At 43.1% G+C, this 18898-nt stretch overlaps 1 protein-coding gene across 2 annotated transcripts in view; it reads left to right on the top strand.

Moving 5' to 3' along the window:
* Positions 1–2653: 2653 nt before the first annotated feature.
* The window catches only part of LOC129088901 (diacylglycerol kinase delta-like), a 34219-nt gene continuing 17974 nt past the window's right edge, over positions 2654–18898 (top strand). Inside the window, exons 1-9 of one of the 2 annotated variants that reach the window (XM_054596172.1) lie at positions 2654–2781; positions 9351–9461; positions 9725–9805; positions 16297–16401; positions 16486–16618; positions 16981–17087; positions 17166–17291; positions 18504–18606; positions 18688–18850. In XM_054596172.1, coding sequence (XP_054452147.1) covers positions 9375–9461; positions 9725–9805; positions 16297–16401; positions 16486–16618; positions 16981–17087; positions 17166–17291; positions 18504–18606; positions 18688–18850 — 905 coding nt within the window. In that variant the 5' untranslated portion in view covers positions 2654–2781; positions 9351–9374. Of the gene's footprint in view, positions 2782–9350; positions 9462–9724; positions 9806–12835; positions 12926–16296; positions 16402–16485; positions 16619–16980; positions 17088–17165; positions 17292–18503; positions 18607–18687; positions 18851–18898 lie in introns of those variants that run through there. The other variant, XM_054596163.1, reaches the window with a different exon arrangement.

The raw sequence follows: 18898 nt of genomic DNA on the forward strand, positions 1-18898 counted from the left end.
TCCATCCTCTCCTCCATTAACTCCATCCTCTCCTCCATTAACCCATCCTCTCCTCCTCCATTAACTCCATCCTCTCCTCCATTAACTCCATCCTCTCCTCCATTAACCCATCCTCTCCTCCTCCATTAACCCATCCTCTCCTCCTCCATTAACCCATCCTCTCCTCCTCCATTAACCCATCCTCTCCTCCATCCATCCTACCTCCATCCTCCATCTCCTCCTCCTCCATTAACCTCCATCCTCCTCCTCCATTACCTCCATCCTCTCCTCCTCCATGAACTCCATCCTCTCCTCCTCCATTACCTCCATCCTCTCCTCCATTAACTCCATCCTCTCCTCCTCCATTAACTCCATCCTCTCCTCCTCCATTACCTCCATCCTCTCCTCCTCCATTACCTCCATCCTCTCCTCCTCCATTACCTCCATCCTCTCCTCCTCCATTAACTCCATCCTCTCCTCCCATTAACCCCCTCCTCCTCCTCCTCCTCCATGATCCATCCTCTCCTCCTCCATTAACTCCATCCTCCTCCTCCATGAACTCCATCCTCCATTACCTCCATCCTCTCCTCCTCCATGAACTCCATCCTCTCCTCCATTAACTCCATCCTCTCCTCCTCCATGAACTCATCCTCTCCTCCTCCATTACCTCCATCCTCTCCTCCTCCATGAACTCATCCTCTCCTCCATTAACTCCATCCTCTCCTCCTCCATTACCTCCATCCTCTCCTCCTCCATTAACTCCATCCTCTCCTCCTCCATTACCTCCATCCTCCCTCCTCCATTACCTCCATCCTCTCCTCCTCCATGAACCCATCCTCTCCTCCTCCATTACCTCCATCCTCTCCTCCTCCATGAACTCCATCCTCTCCTCCTCCATCCTCCTCCATCCTCCATCCTCCCATTAACTCCATCCTCTCCTCCTCCATTACCTCCATCCTCTCCTCCATGAACTCCATCCTCTCCTCCTCCATGAACTCCATCCTCTCCTCCTCCATTACCTCCATCCTCTCCTCCTCCATGAACTCATCCTCTCCTCCATTACCTCCATCCTCTCCTCCTCCATGAACTCCATCCTCTCCTCCTCCATTACCTCCATCCTCTCCTCCTCCATGAACTCCATCCTCTCCTCCTCCATTACCTCCATCCTCTCCTCCTCCATGAACTCCATCCTCTCCTCCTCCATTACCTCCATCCTCTCCTCCTCCATGAACTCCATCCTCTCCTCCTCCATGAACTCCATCCTCTCCTCCTCCATTACCTCCATCCTCTCCTCCTCCATGAACTCCATCCTCTCCTCCTCCATGAACTCCATCCTCTCCTCCTCCATGAACTCCATCCTCTCCTCCTCCATTACCTCCATCCTCTCCTCCTCCATGAACTCCATCCTCTCCTCCTCCATTACCTCCATCCTCTCCTCCTCCATTAACTCCATCCTCTCCTCCATTACCTCCATCCTCTCCTCCTCCATGAACTCCATCCCATCCTCTCCTCCATTACCTCCATCCTCTCCTCCTCCATGAACTCATCCTCTCCTCCATTACCTCCATCCTCTCCTCCTCCATTACCTCCATCCTATTACCTCCATCCTCTCCTCCTCCATTAACTCCATCCTCTCCTCCTCCATGAACTCCATCCTCTCCTCCTCCATTATCCATCCTATATACTCCATATCCATTTAATCCTATTATAATCCTATTTAATAATATATTAAATATATTTAATAAATATTATAATATATTTAATAAATATTATAATATATTTAATAAATATTATAATATATTTAATAAATATTATAATATATTTAATATATATTATAATATATTTAATATATATTATAATATATTTAATATATATTATAATATGTTTAATATATATTATAATATATTTAATAAATATTATAATATATTTAATAAATATTATAATATATTTAATAAATATTATAATATATTTAATAAATATTATAATATATTTAATAAATATTATAATATATTTAATACATATTATAATATATTTAATATATATTATAATATATTTAATATATATTATAATATGTTTAATATATATTATAATATGTTTAATATATATTATAATATATTTAATAAATATTATAATATATTTAATATATATTATAATATATTTAATATATATTATAATATATTTAATATATATTATAATATATTTAATATATATTATAATATGTTTAATATATATTATAATATGTTTAGTATATATTATAATATATTTAATAATATTATAATATATTGAATATATATTATAATATGTTTAATATATATTATAATATGTTTAATATATATTATAATATGTTTAATAAATATTATAATATATTGAATATATATTATAATATCTGTCTTCGGGTCTTCTCGGGTCTTCTCGGGTCCTCTCGGGTCCTCTCGGGTCTTCTCGGGTCCTCTCGGGTCTTCTCGGGTCTTCGGGTCCTCTCGGGTCTTCTCTCGGGTCCTCTCGGGTCCTCTCGGGTCCTCTCGGGTCCTGTCGGGTCCTGTCGGGTCCTCTCGGGTCTTCTCGGGTCCTCTCGGGTCTTCTCGGGTCCTGTCGGGTCCTCTCGGGTCTCCGGTCCCCGCCGCTGGGGGGCGCTGGCGGTCCCGGTCGTCCCGGGGGTCTGGTGTCAGGATGGCGGAGGTAGGGGGACCGGAGTCGGCCCGGTGCCCGGACGAGTCTTCGGACAGCGAGCCGGACCAGGAGCCCGGATCCCCGCAGAAGCTCATCCGGAAGGTGTCCACGTCCGGTCAGATCCGCAGCAAGGTACGGACACACCGGGTTACCGGGACACACCGGGCTACCGGGACACACCGGGCCGTTACCGGGCCACCGGACCACACCGGGCTACCGGACCACACGGGCTACCGGACCACACCGGGCTACGGGCCACCGGTTACCCTACCGGACACCGGACTGTTACCGGGCTACCGGACCACACCGGGTTACCGGACCACACCGGGCTACGGGCTGTTACCGGCTGTTACCGGGCTGCGTTACGCGTTACGGTGCTCCCTGTCGGAGGGCCGGCGGACCCCCGTCACGCAGCCCGGTAACAGCCGGTAACGGAGCCCGGTAACAGCCGGTAACAGCCCGTAACAGCCGGTAACAGCCGGTAACGAGCCCGGTAACAGCCGGTAACAGCCCGTAACAGCCGGTAGCAGCCGGTAACGGAGCCCGGTAACAGCCCGTAACAGCCGGTAACAGCCCGTAACAGCCCGTAACAGCCCGGTAACAGCCCGTAACAGCCGGTAACAGCCCGGTAACAGCCCGTAACAGCCGGTAACAGCCCGTAACAGCCCGTAACAGCCCGGTAACAGCCCGTAACAGCCGGTAACAGCCCGGTAACAGCCCGTAACAGCCGGTAACAGCCCGTAACAGCCAGCCGGTAACAGCCCGGTAACAGCCGGTAACAGCCCGGTAACAGCCCGGTAACAGCCCGGCCGGTAACAGCCCGGTAACAGCCCGTAACAGCCCGGTAACAGCCCGGTAACAGCCCGGTAACAGCCCGCCCGTAACAGCCCGTAACAGCCCGGTAACAGCCGGTAACAGCCCGTAACAGCCCGGTAACAGCCCGTAACAGCCAGCCGGTAACAGCCCGTAACAGCCCGGTAACAGCCCGGTAACAGCCCGGTAACAGCCCGTAACAGCCCGGTAACAGCCCGGTAACAGCCCGGTAACAGCCCGGTGTGGTCCGGTAACAGCCGGTAACAGCCGGTAACAGCCCGGTGTGGTCCGGTAACAGCCGGTAACAGCCGGTAACGGAGCCCGTCCTCCTGCACGAGACGACGTCCTGTCCAGAGACCGTTTATTAACACGCGCAGCCCGGGCCGCTCCGAGCACGCGCTCCGGTGTCACGGACGAGCTTTACCGGATGCGCGCGGGTCGAGATGTGATTCTGTTTTCACGAGACCTCTGCTAGAACCAGTTTAAAGCCTGAACCAGTTTAATAAACGTATGAACCAGTTTAAAGAAAGGCTGAACCAGTTTAAAGAAAGCCTGAACCAGTTTAAAGAAAGCCTGAACCAGTTTAAAGAAAGCCTGAACCAGTTTAATAAACGCCTGAACCAGTTTAATAAAAGCCTGAACCAGTTTAAAGAAAGCCTGAACCAGTTTAATAAACGCCTGAACCAGTTTAATAAAAGCCTGAACCAGTTTAAAGAAAGCCTGAACCAGTTTAAAGAAAGCCTGAACCAGTTTAATAAACGCCTGAACCAGTTTAATAAAAGCCTGAACCAGTTTAAAGAAAGCCTGAACCAGTTTAATAAACGTCTGAACCAGTTTAAAGAAAGCCTGAACCAGTTTAAAGAAAGCCTGAACCAGTTTAATAAAAGCCTGAACCAGTTTAATAAAAGCTGAACCAGTTTAAAGAAAGCCTGAACCAGTTTAATAAACGCCTGAACCAGTTTAATAAAAGCCTGAACCAGTTTAAAGAAAGCCTGAACCAGTTTAATAAAAGCCTGAACCAGTTTAAAGAAAGCCTGAACCAGTTTAATAAAAGTCTGAACCAGTTTAAAAAAGCCTGAACCAGTTTAATAAAGCCTGAACCAGTTTAAAGAAAGTTTAAAGAAAGCTGAACCAGTTTAATAAAGCCTGAACCAGTTTAAAGAAAGAACCAGTTTAATAAACGCCTGAAAGTTTAAAGCCTGAACCAGTTTAAAAGCCTGAACCAGTTTAATAAAGCCTGAACCAGTTTAAAGAAAGCCTGAACCAGTTTAAAGAAAGCCTGAACCAGTTTAATAAACGCCTGAACCAGTTTAATAAACGCCTGAACCAGTTTAAAGAAAGCCTGAACCAGTTTAATAAAAACCAGTTTAATAAAAGCTGAACCAGTTTAATAAAAGCCTGAACCAGTTTAAAAAACGCCTGAACCAGTTTAAAAAAGCCTGAACCAGTTTAAAAAAGCCTGAACCAGTTTAATAAACGTCTGAACCAGTTTAATAAACGCCTGAACCAGTTTAAAGAAAGCCTGAACCAGTTTAATAAACGTCTGAACCAGTTTAAAGCCTGAACCAGTTTAATGAAAGCCTGAACCAGTTTAAAAAAAGCCTGAACCAGTTTAATAAACGCCTGAACCAGTTTATGAAAGCCTGAACCAGTTTAAAGCCTGAACCAGTTTAAAGCCTGAACCAGTTTAAAGCCTGAACCAGTTTAATAAACGCCTGAACCAGTTTAAAGAAAGCCTGAACCAGTTTAATAAAAGCCTGAACCAGTTTAATAAAAGTCTGAACCAGTTTAAAGAAAGCCTGAACCAGTTTAACCATTAAAGCCTGAACCAAAGCCTGAACCAGTTTAATAAAAGTCTGAACCAGTTTAAAGAAAGCCTGAACCAGTTTATGAAAGCCTGAACCAGTTTAAAGCCTGAACCAGTTTAAAGCCTGAACCAGTTTAATGAAAGCCTGAACCAGTTTAAAGAAAGCCTGAACCAGTTTAATAAACGTCTGAACCAGTTTAATAAAAGCCTGAACTAGTTTAATAAAAGTCTGAACCAGTGTATGAAAGCCTGAACCAGTTTAATAAAAGCCTGAACCAGTTTAATAAACGTATGAACCAGTTTAAAGAAAGCCTGAACCAGTTTAAAGAAAGCCTGAACCAGTTTAATAAACGTCTGAACCAGTTTAATAAAAGCCTGAACCAGTTTAAAGAAAGCCTGAACCAGTTTAATAAACGTCTGAACCAGTTTAATAAAAGCCTGAACCAGTTTAATAAACACCTGAACCAGTTTAATAAACGTCTGAACCAGTTTAATAAAAGCCTGAACCAGTTTAATGAAAGCCTGAACCAGTTTAATAAAAGCCTGAACCAGTTTAAAGAAAGCCTGAACCAGTTTAATGAAAGCCTGAACCAGTTTAATAAAAGCCTGAACCAGTTTAAAGAAAGCCTGAACCAGTTTAATGAAAGCCTGAACCAGTTTAAAGAAAGCCTGAACCAGTTTAATGAAAGCCTGAACCAGTTTAATAAACGTCTGAACCAGTTTAATAAAAGCCTGAACCAGTTTAATGAAAGCCTGAACCAGTTTAATAAACGTATGAAGCAGTTTAATAAAAGCCTGAACCAGTTTAAAGAAAGCCTGAACCAGTTTAATAAACGTATGAACCAGTTTAAAGAAAGCCTGAACCAGTTTAATAAACGCACAGGTGGGGGTGACAGTGGACTACAGGTGGGGGTGACAGTGGACTACAGGTGGGGGTGACAGTGGACTACAGGTGGACTACAGGTGGGGGTGACACTAAAGGTGGACTACAGGTGGACTACAGGTGGGGGTGACAGTGGACTACAGGTGGGGTGACAGTGGACTACAGGTGGACTACAGGTGGGGGTGACAGTGGACTACAGGTGGGGGTGAATGTGGACTACAGGTGGGGGTGAATGTGGACTACAGGTGGACTACAGGTGGGGGTGAATGTGGACTACTACAGGTGGGGGTGACATGTGGACTACAGGTGGGGGTGACAGTGGACTACAGGTGGACTACAGGTGGGGGTGACAGTGGACTACAGGTGGGGGTGACAGTGGACTACAGGTGGACTACAGGTGGGGGTGACATGTGGACTACAGGTGGGGGTGAATGTGGACTACAGGTGGACTACAGGTGGGGGAATGACTAGTGGACTACAGGTGGACTACAGGTGGGGGTGAATGTGGACTACAGGTGGACTACAGGTGGGGGTGAATGTGGACTACAGGTGGACTACAGGTGGGGGTGAATGTGGACAGTGGACTACAGGTGGGGGTGACATGGTGGGGGTGACTACAGGTGGGGGTGAATGTGGAGACATAACGGTCTTCAGTGTCCGGTCATTGATAGTAACGGCCGTTCACATGGCAACCTGAGCAACCATGTCGGTAGTTAGAGAGCCGAATCCGCATGGCTTACCGGAAAGGCTCGCTAAGATTCCGGTTGACCTCCGACTCGGTTATTACCGTTTTTACCGAACGGTACCGACTGAATGCTGCCTTCAGGTGCACGGTGACAGCTCAGGAAATACTGCTGCTCATCTGCAGTGTTTTAGTTTAGTGATAACCTCAACATAAATACAGTGACAGCGAAGTGTACTGTTCACTGTTTATATATTTATATATTTATGTATTTATATATTTATATATTTATATATTTATATATTTATACATTTATATATTTATATATTTATGTATTTATACATTTAAATAGTTATATATTTATATATTTATATAGTTATATATTTATGTATTTAGGTATTTATATATTTATATATTTAAATAGTTATATATTGATATAGTTATATATTTATATATTTATGTATTTATATATTTATATAGTTATGTATTCATGTATTTAGGTATTTATATATTTAAATAGTTATATATTGATATAGTTATATATTTATATATTTATGTATTTATATATTTATATAGTTATATAGTTATGTATTTATGTATTTAGGTATTTATGTATTTATATATCTATATATTTATATATTTAAATAGTTATATATTGATATAGTTATATATTTATATATTTATGTATTTATATAGTTATATATTTATATATTTATGTATTTATATATTTAAATAGTTATATATTTATATAGTTATATATTGATATAGTTATATATTTATGTATTTATATATTCATATATTTATATATATTTTAAATAGTTATATATTTATGTATTTATATATTTAAATAGTTATAATTTAGTTATATTTATATTTATTCATGTATTTATATATTTATGTCTTTATATATTTAAATAGTTATATATTTATATAGTTATATATTGATATAGTTATATATTTATATATTTATGTATTATATATTTATGTATTTATATATTTATGTATTTATATAGTTATATATTTATATAGTTATATATTCATATATTTATATAGTTTATTTATTTTCATATATTTATATATTTATGTATTTATATAGTTATATATGTATTTATATTTGTATATATTTATATATTTATGTATTTATATATTTATATATGTATGTATTTATATATTTATATCTATATATGCATATATTTATAAAGTTATATATTTATATATTTATGTATTTATATATTCATGTATTTATATATTTATATATTTATGTATTTATATATTTATATATGTATATATTTATATACTTATATATGTATATATTCATATATAGTGTTACTTCTGTGTGCAGACCAAATGGTACTTTGTCACATACTGAACGTGGTGCAACAACCAGACTGAAGGGTGGTTGTAGTAGTAGTATTTGTACCTTGAGGAAGGGGATGAGGTAGGGCTGTGGAGGGGACTATAGTACAGTAGTAATAGTAGTAGTAGTGTTGGTAGTACTAGTAGTACTACTACTAGTAGTAGTAGTAGTAGTAGTACTAGTAGTAGTAGTAATAGTAGTTGTAGTAATAGTAGTAGTAATAGTAGTAGTAGTAGTGTTGGTAGTACTAGTAGTAATAGTAGTAGTGTTGGTAGTAGTAGTAGTGGTAGTGGTAGTAGTAGTAGGGTTGGTAGTACTAGTACTAGTAGTAGTAGTAGTGTTGGTAGTAATAGTAGTAGTGTTGGTAGTAGTAGTAGTAGTAGTAGTAGTAGTAGTAGTGTTGGTAGTACTAGTAGTAGTAGTAGTAGTAATAGTAGTAGTAGTAGTAGTGTTGGTAGTACTAGTAGTAGTAGTAGTAGTGTTGGTAGTACTAGTAGTAGTAGTAGTAATAGTAGTAGTAATAGTAGTAGTAGTAGTAGTAGTAGTAGTAGTAGTACTAGTAGTAGTAGTAGTAGTAGTAATAGTAGTAGTAGTAATAGTAGTAGTAGTATTAGTAGTAGTACTAGTAGTAGTAGTGGTAGTAGTAGTACTAGTAGTAATAGTAGTAGTGTTGGTAGTACTAGTAGTAGTAGTAGTAGTAGTAATAGTAGTAGTAGTAGTAGTAGTAGTAGTAGTAGTAGTAGTACTAGTAGTAATAGTAGTAGTGTTGGTAGTACTAGTACTAGTAGTAGTAGTAGTAGTAGTAGTAGTAGTAGTAGTAGTAATAGTAGTAGTAGTACTAGTAGTAATAGTAGTAGTGTTGGTAGTACTAGTACTAGTAGTAGTAGTAGTAGTAGTAGTAGTAATAGTAGTAGTAGTAGTAGTACTAGTAGTAATAGTAGTAGTGTTGGTAGTACTAGTAGTAGTAGTAGTAGTAGTAATAGTAGTAGTAGTAGTAGTACTAGTAGTAATAGTAGTAGTACTAGTAGTAGTAGTAGTAGTAGTAGTAATAGTAGTAGTAGTAGTAGTACTAGTAGTAATAGTAGTAGTGTTGGTAGTACTAGTAGTAGTAGTAGTAGGAGTAGTAGTAGTAGTATATAAAGTGTAACGTGTGTTTCAGACGGTGCTGAAGGAGGGAAACCTGATGAAGCAGACCAACTCGTTCCAGCGCTGGAAGAGACGCTACTTCAAACTGAGAGGGAGGACGCTGTACTACGCCCAGACCTCCAAGGTGAGCCGGTCTACAGGACGGGAGGAGGACTGGACTCTGTCCTATGTTCAGACCTGTAGACTAGAATGAGGAGGACTGGACTCTGTCCTACACTCAGACCTGTAGACGAGAAGGAGGAGGACTGGACTCTGGTGGTTCAGATCCTGTAGATTCAGGATTTTCTCAGTAATCGTTGTCATGATAATACACCTCCAGCACATGTTTCCTCCGACGGTCCCTGAACACGTCTTGATGATGGGCTGATGGTGCGTTTGTGTCTCCAGTCGATCATCTTTGACGAGGTGGACCTGACGGACGCCAGCGTGGCCGAGTCCAGCACCAAGAACGTTAACAACAGCTTCACGGTGAGTCCTCAAACGTCCTCCTGTTCATGAATGTGTCCCGCGGTTCCTTCATCTTCATCATCAATTAACTTAGAATCAATAATCAGCTATTAATCTGTTAATGTGTTTCATTTTGGTGAACCTGTTCTTGGTTCTTCTTCTATGGTGTTCCTCCGTCATAAATCTAACGTGAGGTTAGGGTTAGTACTGTTGTATTATAGTACTGTATTATTGTAGTAATGTAGTACTGTAGTATTATATTACTGTAGTATTGTAGTATAGTATTGTAGTACTGTAGTATTGTAGTATAGTATTGTAGTACTGTAGTATTGTAGTATTGTAGTATTGTAGAACTGTAGTATTGTCGTATTGTCGTATTGTAGTATTGTAGTATTGTAGTACTGTAGTATTGTAGAATTGTAGAATTGTAGTACTGTAGTATTGTAGTATGCTAGTACTGTAGTATTGTCGTACTCTTGTATTGTAGTATTCTAGTACTGTAGTATTGTAGTATTGTCGTACTCTTGTATTGTAGTATTCTAGTACTGTAGTATTGTAGTATTGTAGTACTGTAGTATTGTAGTATTGTAGAACTGTAGTATTGTCGTCACTAATCAATGATGATTAACCAAGATCACTAATCTGAACAACAGCCACTAATCAATGATAAACCTGGTAATCATCACTAATCAATGATGATTAACTGGTAATCGATCACTAATCAATGATGATTAACCTGGTAATCGATCACTAATCAATGATGATTAACCTGGTAATCGATCACTAATCAATGATGATTAACCTGGTAATCGATCACTAATCAATGATGATTAACCTGGTAATCGATCACTAATCAATGATGATTAACCTGGTAATCGATCACTAATCAATGATGATTAACCTGGTAATCGATCACTAATCAATGATGATTAACCTGGTAATCGATCACTAATCAATGATGATTAACCTGGTCACTAATCAATGATGATTAACCTGGATCACTAATCAATGATGATTAACCAGGTAATCGATCACTAATCAATGATGATTAACCTGGTAATCGATCACTAATCAATGATGATTAACCTGGTAATCGATCACTAATCAATGATGATTAACCTAGTAATCGATCACTAATCAATGATGATTAACCTAGGTAATCGATCACTAATCAATGATGATTAACCTGGTAATCGATCACTAATCAATGATGATTAACCTAGTAATCGATCACTAATCAATGATGATTAACCAGGTAATCGATCACTAATCAATGATGATTAACCTGGTAATCGATCACTAATCAATGATGATTAACCTAGTAATCGATCACTAATCAATGATGATTAACCTCGATCACTAATCAATGATGATTAACCAGGTAATCGATCACTAATCAATGATGATTAACCAGGTAATCGATCACTAATCAATGATGATTAACCTGGTAATCGATCACTAATCAATGATGATTAACCTAGATGATTAACCTAGTAATCGATCACTAATCAATGATGATTAACCTGGTAAACGATCGCTAATCAATGATGATTAACCTGGTAATCGATCGCTAATCAATTTTCTTCAGGTAAAGGGTCATGTGATAGAGCCGTGACCAATCAGAGAAGAGCACGTTGTTACTGCTAAACCCATCAGTAGTGAATGTTTGTGTCTCCGTCATCGTCTTAGAACGTGTACGGTTCCGTCAGCACGAGGAGGGAACTCATCAAACGCACCTCATCAAACGCTCCTCATCAAACGCACCTCATCAAACGCACCTCATCAAACTCTCCTCATCAAACGCTCCTCATCAAACGCACCTCATCAAACGCTCCTCATCAAACGCTCCTCATCAAACGCACCTCATCAAACGCACCTCATCAAACGTTCCTAATAAACGCACCTCATCAACCGCTCCTCATCAAACGCTCCTCATCAAACGTTCCTCATCAAACGCACCTCATCAAACGCACCTCATCAAACGTTCCTCATCAAACGCACCTCATCAAACGCTCCTCATCAAACGCACCTCATCAAACGCACCTCATCAAACGCACCTCATCAAACGCACCTCATCAAACGCACCTCATCAAACGCACCTCATCAAACGCATCAAACGCACATCAAACGCACCTCATCAAACGCACCTCATCAAACGCACCTCATCAAACGCACCTCATCAAACGCACCTCATCAAACGCTCCTCATCAAACATTCCTCATCAAACGCACCTCATCAAACGCACCTCATCAAACGCTCCTCATCAAACATTCCTCATCAAACGCACCTCATCAAACGCACCTCATCAAACGCTCCTCATCAAACATTCCTCATCAAACGCACCTCATCAAACGTTCCTCAGAGAGTTTCAACGTTTCAGGTTCTACTGGAGAACCGAGACGGAGTCACTTCCTGTTTACAGAAGTTTATTAATAGAGTCAGGAGGGAGGGGCTGTGAGTGTGTGTGTGTGTGTGTGTGTGTGTGTGTGTGTGTGTGTGTGTGTGTGTGTGTGTGTGTGTGTGTGTGTGTGTGTGTGTGTGTGTGTGTGTGTGTGTGTGTGTGTGTGTGTGTGTGTGTGTGTGTGTGTGTGTGTGTGTGTGCGTGTGTGTGATCACATTATATAAACTCAAACAGTCCATGTTTGTTTGTCCCCCTCCTCCCAAAGGCGGGGGGGGGTCGGCGTGACGACAGACAGGAAGTGGGGGGGGCTTATGCAGAGAGACACAGAGGGGAAGTAACATTCACACACAGTGAAACCAGACCCTCCTTAATCAGGACTCTGAACCAGAACCCTCCTTGAACAGGACTCTGAACCAGAACCCTCCTTGAACAGGACTCTGAACCAGAACCCTCCTTAATCAGGACTCTGAACCAGACCCTCCTTGAACAGGACTCTGAACCAGACCCTCCTTAATCAGGACTCTGAACCAGAACCCTCCTTGATCAGGACTCTGAACCGGACCCTCCTTAATCAGGACTCTGAACCAGAACCCTCCTGGAACAGGACTCTGAACCAGACCCTCCTTGATCAGGACTCTGAACCAGAACCCTCCTTGATCAGGACTCTGAACCAGAACCCTCCTGGAACAGGACTCTGAACCGGACCCTCCGAGATCAGGACTTGTGGAGAAGAAGAAACGGTAAGCAGCTGATTGGTCATCAGTCAGACTGTGATGTCATAGTTCAGGCTTTGATCATCAGGTCAGCTGAGAGTCAGGAGGTCAAAGGTCGTTCATCTACATCTGAACTTCATTTAGAAGATGTCGATTAATAATCTGCTTCTTTTTCTCAGTTATTAGAAAATTAAATGTCAAACTGGTGAATGTTGATCATCATCAGAGCTCATTACATTACAGTCATTTAGCAGACGCTTTTATCCAAAGCGACTTACAGGAAGTGTATTCAACATAGGTATTCAAGAGAACTACTAGTCACCAGAAGTCATCAGTGCATCTCCTTTCTTAAACAAGCATCTAAAAGCATAAACCAGAGCAAAAGTATAGTGCAGAGGCAAATTACTACGAAAACAATAATTGCAACAGACTAATACGAATACAATAAGTGCTACAAACTAATACGAATAGGATAAGTGCAGTAAACAAATACGAATACTATAAGTGCAACAAACTAATACGAATGCAATAAGTGCTACGAGGAAGGCTCAGGGTAGTACTTCTTGAAGAGGTGAGTTTTCAGCCTGCGCCTAAAGATGGGCAGCGACTCTGCTGTCCTGACGTCAGTGGGGAGTTCATTCCACCACTGAGGGGCCAGGACAGAAAAAAGCTGTGACCGGGTGGATCGGCCGCAGGGACCTCTGAGCGACGGGGCAACCAATCGCCCCGAGGCAGCAGAGCGAAGTGGTCGGGCGGGGGTGTAGGACTTGACCAAGGCCTGGAGATAGGAAGGAGCTGTTCCTTTCACTGCCCTGTAGGCTAGCACCAGGGTCTTAAACTGGATGCTCTTACAGGGAGCCAGTGTAGAGAACGGAGAAGGGAAGTTGTGTGGGAGAACTTGGGGCGATTGAACACCAGACGTGCTGCAGCTTTCTGGACAAGCTCCAGAGGTCTGATGGCCGACGCCGGGGCTCCGGCAAGTAGTGAGTTGCAGTAGTCCAGGCGGGAGATGACCAGAGCCTGGATGAGCACCTGCGCCGTCTCCTCAGTGAGGAAGGGGCGAATCCTCCTGATGTTGTAGAGGAGGAATCTGCAGGAGCGTGTGACCGATGCAATGTTTGCTGAGAACGACAGTTGGTCGTCCAGGGTCACACCCAGATTCCTCACAGTCCGAGTTGGCGTCACTACGGCATCATCAATGGTGATGGACAGGTCTCAGCGGGCAACCCTTCCCCGGGAGGAACAGTAGCTCGGTTTTGTCCAGGTTGAGCTTCAGGTGGTGTGTCGCCATCCACTTCGAGATGTCAGTCAAGCACGCAGCAATGCGTGCCTCCACTTGGGTGTCACCGGGAGGAAATGACAAGACCAGCTGGGTGTCATCGGCATAACAATGGTGAGATAAGTCATGCGAGCGAATAACAGAACCCAGGGATGTTGTGTAGAGCGAGAAGAGAAGGGGGCCCAGAGTCAGCATGCGTGGTTCCGACACGGCCCCCCTCCATGTCACCTGGTAGGATCGACCTGTCAGGTTGGATGCAAACAGGGAGAGTCCTGAGACGCCCATCCCCTCGAGGGTGGAGAGGAGGATCTGGTGGTTCACCGTGTCAAACGCCGCTGACAGGTCCAGGAGAATCAGGACAGAGGAGAGAGAGTTCGCTCTCGCGGCGTGAAGCGACTCTGTCACCGCAAGGAGGGCTGTCTCTGACGAGTGACCCACCTTGAACCCGGACTGGTGGGGGTCCAAGAGGTTGTTCTGGTGGAGGTAGGAAGACAGTTTAGAGACAGCGCGTTCAAGTGTTTTGGATAGAAAGGGTAGAAGAGAAACCCGTCTGAAGTTCTTGACATCAGAGGTGTCAAGTGATGTTTTTTTCAGAAGGGGGGTGACTCTGGCAGTCTTGAAAGTCGAGGGAAAGCATCCCGAAACAAGAGATGTGTGTGAGGAAAGGAAGGAGTTCAGTCGCAATAGACTGAAGAAGAGGGGAGGGGATCGGGTCAAGGGAGCACGTGGTGGGTTCCCCTCAGTGAACATCAGTGAGATAAACCCGAGGCCCTCAGACGGAGCCCTGTGGTTCCCCTCAGTGAACATCAGTGAGATAAACCCGGGGCCCTCAGACGGAGCCCTGTGGTTCCCCTCAGTGAACATCAGTGAGATAAACTCAGAATGTTTATTATGGACTAGTCCACAGAGGAACCTGGATGTTGTGGTTCTACGGCGTTCAGCATAAACATCCGTCTCTCTAATGTTTACAAAGTAATTTATATTCTAGAAGATATTTGATGACCCAGAGACATAAACACACATACTGTAAGTATCAGCTTCAATGATGTACATATACATGTATACATATATATACAAATATATGTGTACATGTGTATGTGTATATATGTGTATATATGTGTATATATGTGTATATATGTGTATATGTATATGTGTATATACGTGTATATGTATATGTGTATATATGTGTATATGTATGTGTGTATGTGTATGTATATGTGTATATATGTGTATATGTATGTGTATATGTATGTGTATTTATGTACATGAAAGCTTGTGCATTAACCCTGAGGATCATTCTGGGGAGCAACTAGGGGTTAAGTGTCTTGCTCAAGGACACTTTGGCATGTAGACTGTAGAGGCCAAGATTCTAACCTGCCACCTTGATTGATGAACGAGTGCTCTACCCCACGAGCCCCGGCCGGTCCGTATCTGATCACCTGTAAAGTTAATATTCGTCAGTATTGATCGGTTCCAGACATCACATGATGAACTCTCACAGCTCAGTTTGGAAGCTCCGTCTGTTGGTTCTCCTGGATCATGTGTTTCTCCTGGATCATGTGGTTCTCCTGGATCATGTGTTTCTCCTGGATCATGTGGTTCTCCTGGATCATGTGGATCATGTGACGCTGCAGGCGAGAGAACAGCAGGACGATTCAGTAGAGCCACATCTGGGTTTCCTCCATGTGGTGAAGACCAGGAAACAGCAGCAGTGCGACCTCAGAGAACCTGGAGTGTGTGTGTGTGTGTGTGTGCGTGTGCGTGTGTGTGTGTGTGTGCGTGTGCGTGTGTGTGCGTGTGTGTCTATTTCTGTCACTGTGGGAACAGACGCTTTATTGTGGAGCAGCTGAACAGGAAGTGGAAGTCAACGTCTGTTTCTCTGGAAATGACACGTGCACACACACACACACACACACACACACACACACACACACAGAAACAGACACACACACACACACACACACACACATACATTCTGCTGCTGATCCAGCGGCATCAACAACAATTCAACCAGTAGATACTGAGAGCTAACCAGTGTCGTTACTGTATGTGTGTGTGTGTGTGTGTGTGTGTGTGTGTGTGTGTGTGTGTGTGTGTGTGTGTGTGTGTGTGTGTGTAGGTCATCACCCCCTGCCGACGCCTCATCCTGTGTGCAGACAACAGGAAGGAGATGGAGGAGTGGATGGCGGCTCTACGCAGCGTCCAGAACAGACAGAACTATGAGGTCTGTCTCCGTCTGACTTCTCACCAGTTTGTCCAGTGGGTGAGTCCCAGTACCAGCTGCTGACTGTGTGTCCCTGTCTCCCAGTCCACCCAGTACAGCATGGACCACTTCAGCGGGATGCACAACTGGTACGCCTGCTCTCACGCCAGACCGACGTACTGCAATGTTTGCAGAGAGGCGTTGTCAGGGGTGACGTCCCACGGACTGTCCTGTGAAGGTACACAGAGTACACACAGAGTACTACTCAATACACACAGTACACATATAATACACGCATAGTACACACAGTACGCACTTAATACACACATAGCACACAGTACACACAGTACACACAGAGTACTACTCAATACGCACATAGTACACGGAGTACGCACTTAATACACACATAGTACACACAGTACACACAGAGTAATCAATTAACACAGTACACATATAATACACACATAGTACACACGGTACGCACTTAATACACACATAGTACACACAGTACACATAGGAGACACCGAATCAACACGTAATTCACATGATACACACAGTGCAACAATAATATAAGTGTGTGTGTGTGCGTGTGTGTGTCAGTGTGTAAGTTTAAGGCTCATAAACGCTGTGCAGTCAGAGCCACCAACAACTGTAAATGGACGACGCTGGCTTCTATTGGGAAGGACATCATCGAGGACGAGGACGGGGTGAGACACACACACATGAATACTCCTTGTTACAGTGTTCAGCCTCGTCTCCAGCTGACCTCCGACCTCTGTCCTCAGGTGTCCATGCCTCATCAGTGGTTGGAGGGGAACCTGCCGGTCTCAGCCAAATGTAACGTCTGTGATAAAACCTGTGGCAGCGTCCTCCGTCTGCAGGACTGGAGGTGTCTCTGGTGTAAAGCCATGGTGAGACGGAGACACCGCTCTATGAATGAATGAATGAATCAATGAGAGACAGCCGACTGCAGGCCTACTCATACAATACGCAGATGTAGTTCAGATGTAGTTCAGGTGGTAGTTCAGATGTAGTTCAGGTTTATTTCAGATGTAGTTCAGGTGTAGTTCAGGTTTAGTTCGGATGTAGTTCAGGTGTAGTTCAGGTTTAGTTCAGGTGTAGTTCAGGTTTAGCTCGGATTTAGTTCAGTTGACAGTTCAGATGTAGTTCAGATGTAGTTCAGTTGACAGTTCAGATGTAGTTCAGATGTAGTTCAGGTGGTAGTTCAGATGTAGTTCAGGTTTATTTCAGATGTAGTTCAGGTAAAAGTTCAGGTAAAAGTTCAGCAGTAGTTCAGATTTTGTTCAGCTGACAGTTCGGTTGTTGTTAAAGTGTAGTTCAGCTGTAGTTCAGCTGTATTTCAGGTGTAGTTCAGCTGTAGTTCATGTAAAAGTTCAGGTTTAGTTCAGATGTAGTTCAGATCTAGTTCAGGTTTAGTTCAGGTGATAGTTCAGGTTTAGTTCACGTGTAGTTCACGTGTAGTTCACGTGTAGTTCACGTGTAGTTCAGGTGTTCAGAATTCATAAGTAACTCTTATCTTGTAACAATTCACCTTCTTATGAAAAGGGGAAAAGTACAAACGTTAAATCTCAGGGAACGGGTGGTTCTGATACCTGGTGTGGATCTGATACCTGGTGTGGTTCTGATACCTGGTGTGGTTCTGATACCTGGTGTGGATCTGATACCTGGTGTGGTTCTGATACCTGGTGTGGATCTGATACCTGGTGTGGTTCTGATACCTGGTGTGGTTCTGATACCTGGTGTGGATCTGATACCTGGTGTGGATCTGATACCTGGTGTGGTTCTGATACCTGGTGTGGATCTGATACCTGGTGTGGTTCTGATACCTGGTGTGGATCTGTGGTCGGCATACATCGACCACTTATACTCCGACACAATTAACAACCTGAACATTTACGAGTTATCCCCAAACCTGGAGTCCCATCAGTCCCACAGTCCTTCATTCAGCTCACAGTCCCACGATCAATAAATCAAAGAGGCTAAACTAATACCGTTCACAGGTCATCAACCTGTAGAACCCTCGCTGTCTCACCACGGCCCGCCCATTCCCAACCGCCTTACATCACTACCAACTGACTGAGGTGTGTCCCTTTGTCCCCCAGGTGCACTCAGGCTGTAAGGAGCAGCTGTCCTCTAAGTGTCCTCTGGGTCAGTGTAAAGTGTCCGTCATCCCCCCGACTGCACTCAACAGCATCGACTCTGACGGTGAGCCTAATCAATACCTGTGATCGGCCTCAGCGTTAACGACACGGCCCTCACACACTGAGTGTGTCTCTGTGTCCTCAGGCTTCTGGAAGGCGTCCTGTCCTCCGTCCTGCACCAGTCCTCTGCTGGTGTTTGTCAACTCTAAGAGCGGAGACAATCAGGGGGTGAAGTTCCTGAGGCGCTTCAAACAGCTGCTGAACCCGGCTCAGGTGTTCGACCTGATGAACGGGGGTCCTCACCTGGGGTGAGACGGACAGAGAGACATGAACAGTGTGTTTAATCTGAAGAGGCT

This window comes from Anoplopoma fimbria, chromosome 1 (genome assembly GCF_027596085.1).
Source record: "Anoplopoma fimbria isolate UVic2021 breed Golden Eagle Sablefish chromosome 1, Afim_UVic_2022, whole genome shotgun sequence".
Lineage (NCBI taxonomy): Eukaryota > Metazoa > Chordata > Actinopteri > Perciformes > Anoplopomatidae > Anoplopoma > Anoplopoma fimbria.